Source organism: Sciurus carolinensis, chromosome X, assembly GCF_902686445.1.
Source record: "Sciurus carolinensis chromosome X, mSciCar1.2, whole genome shotgun sequence".
Taxonomy (NCBI): Eukaryota; Metazoa; Chordata; class Mammalia; order Rodentia; family Sciuridae; genus Sciurus; species Sciurus carolinensis.
This window is the reverse complement of record NC_062232.1, coordinates 117,812,034-117,827,148: the sequence shown is the minus strand read 5'-3', so window position 1 is coordinate 117,827,148 and position 15,115 is coordinate 117,812,034. Positions and strand designations below refer to the sequence as shown.

Below are 15,115 nucleotides of genomic sequence, written 5' to 3'. Positions count from 1 at the left end.
ATGTACACCGTAGAGTCATTCCCCTATCAATATCTGCTGATCAGACTGCACTTTTTTCCCCTTTCATTAATGTATCACAGTTGTATATAATTATTGGGTTCATTTGGACATAATCATACATGCATGGAATTTGATTTACTCCATTTCCTGACTGGGCTTTTTGAAAAGTTTTGGTACTGGGGATAAAACCCAGGACCTCATCCATGCTAAGCACATATTCTACCATTGAGGTACACTTTCAGCCCCCTGGCTGGACTTTTATTTACGCAATAATAAGATATGGTCTTAAAAAACTCCCACAAATATCTTACCCTCTCCAAATTAGGTATTACCATAAAATGTCAATTGAAATTATGCAGAAATGGTCAGCCTTTTGTGAACTGTGTGAAAAGAGAAAATTTATTTCCCATCACCAAGTTGTTTCCACATTATTTTGATGTCAAACTGAGACCTTTCCAAAAAAGACGCTAAAATATCAATCATATCATACCAAAGTTTATTGATTACACCAAAGAAAAATTCTGTAATGAAAAAGGCAAGTTGCATTGATAAAAGATGGCATTCACATTCATTTTAGAAAGCAACGACATAGATGTAAAAAATTGCTTACGTGAAAAATGTAATATTGCAGTTCCATTTTGCAAGCTGAAAAATGATTTTGTCAACATTTGCATAAAATCTGAACATTTATATGCTGCATGTTATTAAAAAATTACATCACTAAATTATGAATTTTGCAAATTTAGGCTTACATTTATACTGTTGCTGGTGTATATGTGGTAGATATGGAATAAATAGTTTCAGTTTAATAGGCAACATCCTCAAATAGTGGACAATAGTTGTGAAAATTATCAGGACATTTTGATAGCTCAAGATTATTCAAATTATAGACAAGTGGTCCTGTTACTACATTTCCTCCCCTTCTCTGTCACAAAATAGGGTGGTCAGATTTTAGGAATACTAGATGGATTATTTCAAGTTATTTCATCTGCTAACCTCACATTAGCCATTTTGTAGCTCATTCATAAAAATACCTTTCAAAAAGAAAAGCCAGGTCCCTCTCAAGGGTCTAGGCCACAATCTTATATATCACTGCCATTCTGAATTTGACCTGCAGTGCTCACTGTAATGTGTAGCTGAAACATGACTCTAAATCTCCTTTACTCTTTCTTCTTGATTGCAACACATTTCACATGCAACCCATGTTTTATTTCTACTATGCTGAATATTCTGATTATGCCAACTCTTTAATGGTTCTGCATTACGCAAGCCTACTTTGGCTCTCTTATTTGTATTCACAGTTCCTATAGTTCTTATGAAAAACAACAGTAACACAGCAACAACTATAAAAACAAGAACAAGAACAAAACATCAAAAGCTTTCCTGGGTTAGACTTTTTATCTCTTTGGGATAGGCAAAGAATTTAAAGACTTTGTCTTTAGCACATCACCTCAAATACAGGCTACCAGAACACAGCATACTTAGGGAAGTTGTGAATGACATCTAACAAAATACTCAAAAATAATACTGACAGAGGAAACAAATTAAATAATAAAAAGGGATCAGTAATTATGGAATGGTTTCTGATAACTAAAACTATGTCCTTTCTAGAATTTAAGAAAAATTACACCTAAACTTTAACAAAAAATATATGTGGAAGAATAAAATGTGCCATATGGACTATATGAAGATACTGGTAGAGACTGAATCCAGTACTTCTCCAAATCAAAGTACAATTTACACATTAATAATAGTACAGGCATGCCAGAATGAAAAAAATGGAAACTGATATGAAAAATATTTTAAAAGACCATTTAATTTAGTAGTCAAATGTGAGACCATTTGTATCCAATATGTGTCTAATTTTACCACTGAATAAAGATAGCTCATATTTATTTTTAAGTGAACTCATTAGGTGGCTAAAATCTTCTAGTCCATCAAGTTGAGGTCCTAACCAAGATCAATCTAATAGTTTAGAATTATACCATTTGCATTGGTCAAGTTAGCTATGAGAGAGACACAACCATGCTGGCAGAGTCATGGCTCTACAGGCAGAACCAACTTGGGATGGATCTCTCCTCTTCCTAAATTGGCAAGTTAAAAAAAGAAGATGCTGTATTATATGCACAACTGCAACCTCTTTGAAATGAAAACCGTTTAAAATAGTCTTTCTAGTCTCTCCACATAAAATGATAAAAAACTAATGTTCAGAATGGCTTTATTTTTGTATAAAAATGATCTTACTTACTTTACCTCAGATTCCAGTAAAATCAACATTGGAAAAATCTGCTTATCCCCTATCTTGAGGGGTTACTAAATGACTAAAATATTTTATGCTTTATTTTCAAGTCTAGTAGCCTTATACCCATAAATGGCATTTAATTCAGAAAAACATAAACAAACATTTTCTTTTCTGTTCCCACAATAATACCCAGAGTCAACACTTCCCACACAAGTGTTCAAGGTATTTTTGGGCAAAGATATCCTACCAAGTCACAATTAGCAGGTGGGTAAACAGAAAAGATGAACTACTCCATCTGATGCGTCAATACCATTTAGTCCTTCGGTATTTTCAAGTATTCCTTTTGTTTGAAAAAAAATAATTTAAGATGATCATTCAGCAGGAATGAGTAATGTGATCCAAACAGGCTATGTCTTCTGCCAGGCAAAAATGTAATACTGTATTTTAGCAAAATCTATTCATTCTCATTGCATGACTTCTACTTTATACTATTGTATTTAAATCCATTCACAAAGTCAATGGGTTCGAAGAGCACCCATTTGGTAGTTAGATTATTCTATCTAAAGTCAGAATTCTAAGTGTTCTTCCTTTCAACTTTCATATAATTCTTAACTTAGAACTTTGGCCATAATGGCTACTTACAATAACTGTAAATGCTTAGGAGAGTAATTTGGTATTTTAATGGACATTTATTCTGAACCCTAGACGTAAGTGAGAGTGGTTTAGTTTTTGTTGCATATCGAGTATCCTGAGATGATTAACTTTTTGTGGTGGTTTCTTCATGTTTTCTTTTTTAGCTGTAACCACTGTCAATATGCTTGTAGGATAATAACATAGGCAGTTCAAGATTCGGATTCTGAAAAATTTAAAATATAAAGTTAAAAGATTTATTTTAATAATAACATAAAACTATCTGTTTAGCATTTTCAAAAATAAATCACATAGTAAATTTTGTTATGCAAGTAAAGCAACTGTCTTAACAAACTGTCAAGTTTTATTCACATGCAGGGGAAAAAAGAGTGGCACAATTATCAGATTTTAACCCTGTCTTCATTTGTCAGCTGAGTAGATTCAGGCTTGCTCTTTGCTTTTGGATTGCTCCAGGGTTCTCCTAATACTTTTTAGCATACTACAACAAAGTTTTAACACACTATGACCCCTTCCTGTAGGCTGGAAGCTTCTCGAAAACAGGTACATTTTATTTATCTTTCTATCTCTAGCATCTAGTACAATGTCTGGCACATAGCAGATGCTCAGGAAATGTTGAATGAATGGGTTACTTTTTGGGGGGGATGTGTAAATTTTTATAGTAAGTCTGAAGATATATTCAGTTTTGGAAGATTTCTGTGGAAATATTCTTCCTTTACTGAAGGAAACACGCTTCCCCCCCCCATACTATTGAAGTTACTTTCCTTTTTGGTAGATCATGGGCTATCAGTCAATTGACTCTTCTACTTTTCTTATGCATCATCTTTTTAGAAAATGAACCACAGACATTTCTGAAATGAATCTATAGATGCTTTTCTGTGCTTCATACATAAAATACTATGATCAGAATGGGGCATAATGAATCATGAATGATCATGACTGATCACTGGAATGCATTTCAGGTATACTGAGAAGTAGAAGTCACATGTCAAGGAAGGGAGTCTAACTTTGATTTTCCACTCTAAAACTCAAAAGCTTTTTGAACTTGAGTAGTGGAAGATCTTAACGTCTTAAGGAAAGGCTATTTATTCCCATTCTGGGACCATTCTTGACATGGACATTATAGGTCCACTGGAATAGCTTTCATTTCTATTTATATTCCACATACTCCAGAATCACCAATAGGTATTTGGGTAGCTCTACAGGGTCATGGTGACTCTAACTAAAATAAGGTTGCCATTCACAATGAGAGCATACCAAAGGAGTCAACTGGTTCCCTCACCAACCAACTCAGTGGCTTTTTAATTACCAAATATTTTCCTTGGAGGAAAAATAATACCACATGAAAATCTATTCTTTGAAGAAATGACTACATTAAAATTAAAACAATTATTTAAAAATCTTTCCTCGGTTCTATGTTAGCCATTGTAGGAACTAAGGCCCTGGAGAGGCCAAAAGCAGTAGCAGTGTCTGCTACCCAGCCTAGACTCCCAACCACAGAACAAGCTAAAGAAAGCAATCCAGGGGGATTCAAAATTAACTGGAAACAGTACAGCTAAAATGCATCTTATAGTTTAGAACAAAGTAATCTGGGACAAAGGGGTCAAATACTGAAGGTTACTGTGAAACAACTCATCCCTGATGGGAAACACCTGGGTGAATTATTACAAAATGAGTAAAAAGATGATGACCACAGCAAAAGGAGCCCACTTCCAAAGTAACACTGCAAATGCCAACTGTGGTGAACTGCAGTAGGTAAAAGAACAAATGGATTCAATCCATTAGTTTAATTTTCATTCTTTGCCAGAGGAAGGGAGATTTGATAGCTGATGAAAAAATTAGGTTTCTGAAGTAGACTCAATCATTAGCTTTAAAATGAACAGATCCACAATTTTATTCATGATGAATAATTTTTATGTGTGTGTGAAAGATGGCCCTGCCATTAGCTGTATAGAGTTGTTTCCAAGTTGACAAGCTTGTACTGTAAGCTTCATTCATGAATTACTCTAAATTCTCATAGATGGATAAAAGACCTTTAAAGATCTGGGTGCCAGAAAGAACCCCTGCAGTGGGAAATGTAGGGTGCACATAAAAAAGTCACTCTGAGTTCAAGGACTTCTCCTATGGTATATCAATTCCTCCCAAATACATATTTTGGGGTCAATGAAATAATATGCTATAAAATAAATTCACAAGTTTTCAGAAACATGAATTATGAGGCATTTTATATCATTAGGCATGCATCCCCCTGAATGGCTAGGAAAGATTTTACCTCTGAGAGTTGAAACATTTAGCTTGAATAAAACTTGACATTAAAAAAGTTAAAATTAGAGTAGACTGGTTCATTAACATATATTTGGGGATCAGACATTTACAAGGACATTAAGTGTATACCTGCAAACACACAGACACAGCACATGAAGGTACAAACACATTTGATTATTTTTACAAAATTCCAAGAAGAACATGCAATACTAAACTGACTTGATATTATACAGATGCAATTTGGAATATTTATTTTCAATTTTTGAAATGATCTTTATAAATCAAAATCGTATGTCCTAACAATTATCAATAAGCATTTTCACATGATGGAACCACCATGACAACTTGTCACTTACAAATTGAATATACTGTATCACTAATTCAGCTCTGAAAAATGTCTAGAATTTTCTTAGGAATTTTAGTAAATTTAAAATATACATTTCCCATATTCCAAGTAATGCATCTTTATATTTTTGCAAAGAATAGTATAAAGTTCACCACACCAACAGCAGAGACAATTTAGAGAGTGATATTTTCATTTTTTCTTTATAATGCTGTTAATCTGTTTCTTTAAAGCCAGCCCACTTGTTTAACACTAGGTACCTGTTACAATATATTAGATTCGTCTGAGAATGTTCGTAAAAGAAGAGGTCTGACTGAAGGTCTGGTGGATAATGAGTCAGATGCCCTTCTACAGCTCAGATTTCTCTGTAATAGTGAGGCAAAGATACTTAAAGCATTTGAAGATTGGTTAACCTACCTTGTGATAAAAATGTAGAAGAAAATAATCATTTCCTATAGACTACACTCTTCTGGCCAAAGGTACAAATGATTACACTATATAACAAATGAATAACATTCAAATGAATACATTTAAATTCTAAGAAAGTCTTCAACTCAAATTGTTTCTTGTGGTAGAAGTAAATAGACATTAGTAGTATGTGGCAAACTTGGGTTTTTGAAATGGCACTGGTAGGTTATATGGTAAGATGAGTCAATATGGTTTGATTAGTAAACCTTACCATCCTTTTGGTGAACACCTCTGAGAGTTGTGCTGGTGCTGTATGTCGACGAGAAATTTGTGCAAAACATTCCTGTCCTGGTGAACATACTAGCTCTAACATTCTATGGCTACTACTGCAAACCCTGAATCAATTAAACTGTAGATTATGGTCCAAACTTTTGAAGATTACTTCCTTTTCAGTGTGGCAATTTGGAAGGTGAACAAATGATTTTAAAAAATGACAAAATACTGAGTATCAATAGAAGATATAAAAATGAGTCATGAGAAGTAATTTTTCATAAAGAATCAGAAAATGGTGTCAGGCAAATGAGAATGCAAGCAAGTTGGTACATTAAGAAAGGAAATCACCTTATTCACTCCAAGAGAAACTGTGATTGCTGGAAGTTTGAGAAAGCATGAAGATAGTAGATGTTCCTGAGGAAGGGAGGCGTTTCGTTACCTTGTTCACAATTGCACAAAAGGTGGAAAATTGCAGTAGAAAAGAGAGAAATGCAGAAACCAAGGAAAAAAAAGAAAAGAAAAGTAAATATTCTCTTAGATGTAAGACATTTAAAAAGAAACCTTGAGAATTGGAAGCAGAAATGACATGTTAGTTTTGAAGACGTTACTTCCTTAAGTAAAAGTAGAATTAGAGTTAGGATTAGTCTATTATATGTGCCAGCCACTATTTATCTGTATACCAATTTAAAATTATTTTGTGAATGGGAAGGTACTATTTTAAATAAAATAATTCTAAAATCTTTCTCATTAAAATAAGGTTTATCTCTAATTATAATTCACTACCCTACATTTGTTCAAAATTCATTAGTCATAGCTATGTCCAGGGTTCATCCTCAATCACCAATTGCCCCTATTCAACTGTATAGATACATTATGAAGGGACTGTTTGCCCTTGGACAACTGCAGGTTAAAAATCTAACCACAACTAACATAATGGGAAAACATTTGGTGGCATCACAGTCCCATTTGCCTCTAATGCTGAACTTCCTTTCTTCTAACATAATTTGACTGATTTCCCCATTTTTCCTTACAGAGATTTCTTTAGAAAGGTAGGTTAAATTTTTCCTAGGTGAGATGTTTCCTTTAAAACTCAGAGAAATTCAAAATTGATAAACTTTATCTAGAAAATCTAAGGTTATTTTTTCCTTCTTATTCTGTGCCTGAAATAAGGTACTATATAGACTTGTTTTGGATTTGCCCAAACAAAACAGAAGATGAGTAGTCAGCCATAAGGATAAGTTGAACAACTGTGTTGATCAAGATTACCCATAATATCTTCTTAGTGACTAAGGAAAATAGGTTTAGGAAAAGAAACCAGCTGGAGTAAAGTATGTATACAGCAGAGTCTAATAATCAAAATTTAAGGCAATTACTTCCACTTACTCATGTTTTGACATGACTACACTTTTTCTTGTTTATATTTTACCTTAAACAAATATAGTGACAACTATATTTGTCACTATTTGGTAACATGCAAATTATCAACTTATAAAACTAGAGAAAAATTTTTTAGGTTCTGAGAAAAGAAATTTTAACTTCTTCTATCTTTTATTTTGTGGGCAAAAACCTTGCAGTAAGATTAACATGATACCAAGTCCCACATCCCTGTGTTTGATATGTATAAGTCTATTTAAGACTGCAACTTAAGCACATTTTGTTGTGCTCAAAAACTTGTATCCAACCATCAGAGTTATAGTATTCTGTGAAGCAGAATTTTAGGAATTAATAGATTAGGTGTTAAAATTATAAGGGGAAAAACGGAACTATGAAAGTACAGAAAGCAGTAGAAAGCAGGAAAAGAGTATCTAAAGCAACTGGTAGTAGGCGGCGGTGAGGATGACAGGAAATAATGAGCTGAAACAGTATGAAATTTCCACATTCCTTTGCAGTCACCTAGAGAGCTTTCACACCAGCTCAGTTAGCAGCATGTCAAAGAGGTCGGTGGATAAAGGCCCATCTTAACAGTCAACGACATTAGGATTCAATTTCATTATTACCATTATTATTAAAATGATAAATTGTATTCTCCAAAATTTCCAAAGTGCTTTCTTGGGGAATTTTGTTCAGAAAGCTGACATTGTTCTTTTTCCTTGTTCTACATGGAAAGAGTTCCCTACATAATAAAATATTTCTTCCTATTTGTGCAACTATCCCATGCTAGGCATGGTCATGTTCCTGGATCCATTCCCATTTGATCAGTCTTTCCATGTTTAGCAGGCGAAGTCAAGTCTCTTTTGACTTGACTGGTTTACATGAGAACACATTAAATAAGGACATGTGGAAAATTCTCCTACTGGAAATGTGAAGTTGTATTTACTACTTGGCTAGAAGGTTCAGGTGTATTTCAATATTTACAAATGGGCAATGACTGTGCTTAGAGAGAACAGTTTTTTGAAATACCAAAAATCCTTAACTTTAAACTCCCTTTGAAGTGTTATCTTGCTGTTTCACTGTTCAAAGTTCAATGGTAGTTTCATCATACACTGTCAGGAGTAGTATAGTTATGCAGTTTTGCCACTTTATATGCTAAAGAAAAGCTCTGTGGTTCTTAAAAATGGAATTTTAGCACAAAAATTAACCTTACTGCCAAAACTTCAGCTGAGGGTTATGTCCTGAACTACAATCCTTGAGTTAAACAACTAAAAGAGCCTTCTTTCAAAAACAGAATTCTTCATAATGTGAACATCATGACAGATCTCGGCAGTGCTGGAGGCTGCCATTTTTTATGGAGGCTTCAAACCTTGAATAACTCAGTTTTGTTATAACAAGTCATATAATTGATTCTCCTATTCTGTTTTATACCTGCTTCCAGAAAAGGTTCTATAAGAATGTCCTTTATAACTTAACTAGAGTGAGAGCCTTGTTTGATTCATCCCAGAATTACTAGCATCTACTATAGTAGGTAACTCACAGAGGACCCTCAGGCAATGTATGCTGAATTGAAATGGAATTCAACATAAGGCTTATTCTATAATTGTTAAATATAAATGGCTTAGCTTCTTTCTCAAATGCCATAGAGACAGTTTTATTACTCATTTCTTTCTTTTTTTTTTTTGCGGTACTGGGGATCAAACTCAGGGTCTTGTGCTTGTGAGGCAAGCACTTTTACCAGATGAGCTATCTCCCCAGTCCTCATTACCCCTTTCTAAGTCCCGTTTTCAAAGCAGCTATCAAGATCCACATGTGGATAGCTCTGGCAACCTAACTGCCATAAGCATTTCTGGCTCTGTACCCAGGATGCCTAATGATTGAAGTAAGGGCTACCTTCTGCTCTGATAAGGACACAAACTCCATTACAGAGTCTATCAGGGTATGAACGAAGACCCAGTGTAAGAGAATTTTTTGCCTCTTTTTAAAATGAAGCCAATGCCTTAGCAAGGAATATTGAACAAAGTAGGAAGTCCCTCACAATATGAGACTCTTGATCACTAAGCATAAAGACTAATACATTTTAGGGGAAGTAAGATACCCATTTTCCTTTATTTAGAAGTTGGCCTCTCCTTCTTTGATATGGTCAAATATGGCATTATGCAAATAGATGTGACATCAGAATCTATGAGGCTGCCATGATTCAGTTGGTCTTTATGCATTCATTGGCAATACAATGCTCTTGCATTTTCTCATGAAAAAAGAGGCAGCACTGCTGAGTGCCCACAACTGTTTTGCCTCATATGCAACTCTCAAAATCCCACAGAGTCTGAAAAACCATTTAGCCTTTCAGACATCGGCTATAAAGAGAGATGTTCATCAGTAGGTGGTTCAACAAATGTTGATTCGTTCAGTGAGTGTAGGAATGAATGAATGAATGAATGAAAATGATTATGGAAAATTTCCTGGTTATTCTAGCACATTAGCATGCCAAGCTATAGCACAGACACTAGAATTCCACCTATCATGGATATAACCCATGGCAAATTTGATGTTACATCCTTGGCAACATTCTATGCTAAGTGAAAAGGGCTACAGTCCTAGAACTCCATACTTTCAACAGAAGTTTGGAATCTGCTGTTTTCATGGAAAGAAAATGCTCTAAGTCTTTATCTGTGACTTCCTAGTAGCATCCCTCCAATGGCCTATATACATGTCACCTCTGGCCAGTGTATAATTTTTTAAAGAGAAGACCTAAGTAAAAAAGAAACTTATTTTTATTTCTGATATTTTGTGTCATCTTTAGAACATGAAGCTGGGTGTGAGCCCTTATTTAACATAGCTACATTATCCCCAAATAAGAAAAACTTCTAGAAGTACCCCCAAAGTATATTCTCAAATAAGGATAATGGAAGAGCAACTCAGAGATCCTCCTTTACAAATTCTTCATTATAAAAATAGGAACTAAACCATTTCTTACTGCATTTTTATTTGGCTTTATGGAAATTGCCACTTAAGCCAGTCTGGGAAGAACCTGTTGTATCAACCTGTTCAATTGATATAAAGGTATAATCAGACAATTAAAAAACTGTTTTTCCATCCTAAAACTAAAATCAGGCTGGAGGGAGTTAGCTAGAGGTCTACTGGAAGGATTAAAGAGTGAAGTCTTATCTAGGCTAACATTATTGTGTCCAGTTTCAGACTATAAGGAATACAAAATGAGGGAGTTCAGGGCAGTTCTCATCACCTAACTATACAGATTGGCCTTAAATATCAAGAATCCATATAGATTATGCCACTGACAGTTCCCTTGTTTCTAATTGAGGTTGACACTGACTTGTTACATGAAGTTCCTCTTTTGCACTTCTAAGCACTGAAGATTTTCCCACTGTATTAATTTTAGATCCTCTTATCTACCTAAAGTCAACTGCTGGATTCTATCAACAAAAACAACAACAATAATAACACCCATGATCTATCAGTTTTGTGGCTAAACTGGCTGGCAAATTTGATCAAATAGTTATGGCTTAGACTATTTCCTGAAAATACTGTGTTGGAGGGGTTATAAGATCTAGGTAGTATCAACATAATAGACACAGAATTTTGTTACAGTATAGCTAGCATTGGCAGGAATATGACATATTTGGTCAAAATCTGCCAGAAGTTTTATTTGCCAGGCTAACCTACCCCTTTCATTTTAAAGACTTTTTAAGAAATGTTCAAAAGAGATCAGATAATGTGTCAGCAGAAAGTAACTTCTCATTCCCATAGGAAATTTACAATTTAACAGGCAAAAATAAAAACACACTCATAAAATAATCTTGAATTTTCATAAGTGTGTTTGGAAGGATAAGGATGTAGAAATCATATCCAGGGAATTTTCTTTGGTTTAAATATACTGCTGGAAAGACGGGGCTAGAAGCAACACAGAGATTAAGCAGCACTATAATTAAAGGAAAGGGAAAGGTTTGAAAGAGGCAAATTGGGATTATCAACTTAAAAAAATCTGCAAATAGCCCACAGGGAAATTTCTAAAGTTAAAGCTGAAATGTTGGTGTGGAAATTCCTGGTGGGAAAATTCTAGGATAAATAAAAAATGAAACCATTTTCCTTTTAAAATTCCATATGGAGCATATGGGATACTCCATATGGATTGCTAAACGTCACATAGAACACTATTAAGGAATCTACTTACCACCTGCATTGGATAACGAAGTTTTTACTATACTTTTTATGCAGAAGAGGAAATTAAGTGATGAACCTGTAAGGAGGGGTTTAACATGCTGTAACTAATGCAATTCTCTAAATAAGGTTTTTAGTTCATGGCAGATATAGAAGCCCCTTCCAAAAATTAGGTTGTAATATAAACTTAGTTCTTACCCTGGCACTTCTTCTTTTTACATTCTTTAATACTATCAGGAGAATCTCGGGGAAAAGGCTGATAAATATTAGAAGAATTATAGCCAACCATGTGGATACAGAAGATAGCATTTGTGCAAACACGAAATACATTCTCTGTTGTTTGAGAAAAGGCCTGGAGTGGAAAGAAAATACATAATGGAAAAACAAATCAGTTCCTGTCAAGTGAAACAGAAGTTTAATTGAAACTGTCTTTTGTATTTAAAAAGGAACCTTCCTTATGCACATTAATAAAAGTAATTTCTCTAGAATGTCCCAAAAGTGGTAAACATATTTCATTTACCAAATGTTTGGAAAGAAAAGGAATGAGAATCAAAAGAAAAAATAATAAAACTCATCTAACTTAAAAACAATCAGGCAAACAACTATAAAGCTGCCAACCAGTGAATATTTATGTCCATTAGAAAATGCTAGAGCATCAACTATATTCAAGAGGAATGATGGTTAAATTTTACCTTAACAGGCATTTTATTTCCTCCAATGTCTTATTAATGAGAATGGATTTGTGTTCTTCAGAAATTTAAAAGACATTTTTATAACCACCTCCTCTGAAAATTCTATGTAAATATAAAAAGGACTGTAGAGCTCATAGTCTCTCACAAATGAGAGGAACTTATCATTCTCATCCGCAAATGTATATTGGTAACAGGTTTCTAGACAATAGAACACTGATAATAGGTCAGTAAGCCTTGATATCCAGAAATCCAGGAGGACCCCTCATTCTTAAGTTAGACTTCATCCCAACTCATTCACTGAATTGCTAAGTGGTCATCAAGAAGCCCAGTTTCCCTTCTCCTGTCTGAGCTGAATCAGAGAGCCTCGATAGGCTAACTTAATTTTGTTCTAATTTGAGTAGGAGAAAGGGGCTGTGTAAGGTCAGAATGCACATCATATACTATTCTAGGATTAGGAGTTCTAGTTAGATAACTAGCTGGTTCCATTTATTAGATCGCAGATCCTACACCATATGTGCTGAAGGTAAATTGGTTTCTTATTTAAAAACTTACACTTGTGCTCCTTATACAACACAATAAAAATCAAGTTTGTGGCTCTATATATATAAGGACTAGATTATGAAATAAAAGTTGGTAGAATAGTGAGGTGGAGAAATTCATGAGGCCTAAATAGGCCTAAGATGCTAAACAGGCTTTCTAGGAAAATTCTACCACAGGCAGAAAAAAGACTTGCAAAACTCCACCCTACTCTTAATTCTAAAAAGCAGCCTAAATAAAATTTTAGGTGATTAAGTGAGCCATACCAGGGGTTCGACAGAAAAGTGACAGCTAACCATGGGGTGTTCCTTTGCAATATACTCCCGATATTCTGAATAATATCTCTAGAATTTTCTTTTCTACTTTGATGTCATCTATGGAGCTTTTCAGGAAGGCAGTAAAAGACAAAAACTATTATTCCTGGACTGCATTTGAGGTTCAGAAATCATCATTCTCACTGCCTGACCCCAAAGAGAGTGCCTCAGGGTAAAACATGTCCAGAGACATTAGTTACAATTAACATTCAGCTGAAGTTTTGCATAATTTCTAATCGTATTTTTTTGATTGCTTTGTAAATTTATATTCATGTAGTAGCTTAATATGGCTAGCTCTGTCAAAGAAAACACAGCAAGCAACAAAATATAGATTTGTTCCCCCTTTATTCATGGGGTAGGTGTCCCAAGACCCTCCGTGGATGCAGAAGCCACAGATGCTACCAAACTCCATATATATATTCTTTTTTCCTATAATGCATACTTATGATGAAATTTAATTTATAAAGTAGGCACAGTAAAAAATTAGAATAATAAAATAAAACAATTATAATATATTGTAATAAAATTGCCACTCTTGTGTTTTGGGGTCATTATTAAGTAAGTAAGGGTTACTTGAACACAAGCATTATGATACTATGACAGCTGATCTAATAGGTGAGATGGCTATTAAGTGAATAATGGGCAGACAGGTGGTGTATACAACCTAGATACACTGGGTACTCATACATTCAACAGGATGGAACTGGGCAGCATGAGATTTCATCATACTACTCTGAACCGTGTGCAATTTAAAACTTATAAACTTTATTTATAGAATTTTCCATTGATGATTTTTGGACGTAGAAAACTGAAACCTCAAAAAGTAAACCTGTGGAGGAGGAAGAACTACTGTATTTTATTTTTATAAAGTACTACTAATGATTAAACAGGAGTGGCAATGTCTTAATCATTTAAATGATTTAATCAATAAGGAATAGTCTGTAGAAAGGATTAGAATGTTAAGATTGCTAGAAACATTTTAATCTTGTGGAAATTTTGCATAATTGTTAGATGTTGATTACACAAATTCATAGAATTATGGTACTCTGGGCAGATCTACAATTGTGTATTGCCTTTGCTTAATCAACTTTGACTCATTTGTATATTAAAGAAAATAGACTTTCTTCAGTTTTGCTGCTCTCAATAATTACCTATAGAGGTGCCAAATATATATACTTTCTGAAATTGGTACTTAAGTGCTTAGGTTGTTCATATTTTTATTTCTTAAGGCTTTTATAAGAAAAGCTTTATAAAACATTTTAATTAATTTTCAAGGGATATAAAACATAGTCCTCACATCTCTGTGATAAAAAGTTTTATATGTATGTACGATTTTGCACAAAGCAGTGAAGATATATAATCTTGGAATCTCATCCCATGGCTTACTCTAGCTTTGCTCCTTTCTGCTGGCATTCTTATCAAGGGAAGCCATTGATTAATGAAAACAAATTTGACATTTAAAAACAAAATATGGGCCTTAGGGAATGAGAAAAGGAGATGCAAATACAACTTATTTTCATTCCTTATATCTCCCCTCATCAAAAGTTATATGTATATCACTGGACTCTAATCTTGAGGTGGAGTATCCTATTTACAGAGATAAATAAGCACAAAATGGATTCTGAATAAACACCTTCTGAACCAAGATGAAGTAAATGAATTCTGAGGCTAAGCTGTATAATCTGCCTACTTCCATCCCAAAATAATGAGACAGTGATTAAGATATAGCTGAGTATTAAGTGGTATATATTTTATATATCCTTTAGCACATCTGTAGTGACATGAATGACAGGTATTATCACTCATATCTATGAATTCTAAATCTGGCTTCAAACAACTTTGG

The 15,115-nt window shown here is 34.1% G+C and overlaps 1 protein-coding gene across 1 annotated transcript in view; it reads right to left on the bottom strand.

The window, feature by feature from the left end:
- Positions 1–475: 475 nt before the first annotated feature.
- The window catches only part of Atp11c (ATPase phospholipid transporting 11C), a 165,326-nt gene continuing 150,686 nt past the window's right edge, over positions 476–15,115 (bottom strand). The window contains exons 24-25 of the mRNA XM_047535332.1: positions 11,928–12,081; positions 476–3,098 (exon numbers count right to left, since the gene is read on the bottom strand). Coding sequence (XP_047391288.1) covers positions 3,036–3,098; positions 11,928–12,081 — 217 coding nt within the window. The 3' untranslated portion in view covers positions 476–3,035. The remainder of the gene's footprint in view (positions 3,099–11,927; positions 12,082–15,115) is intronic.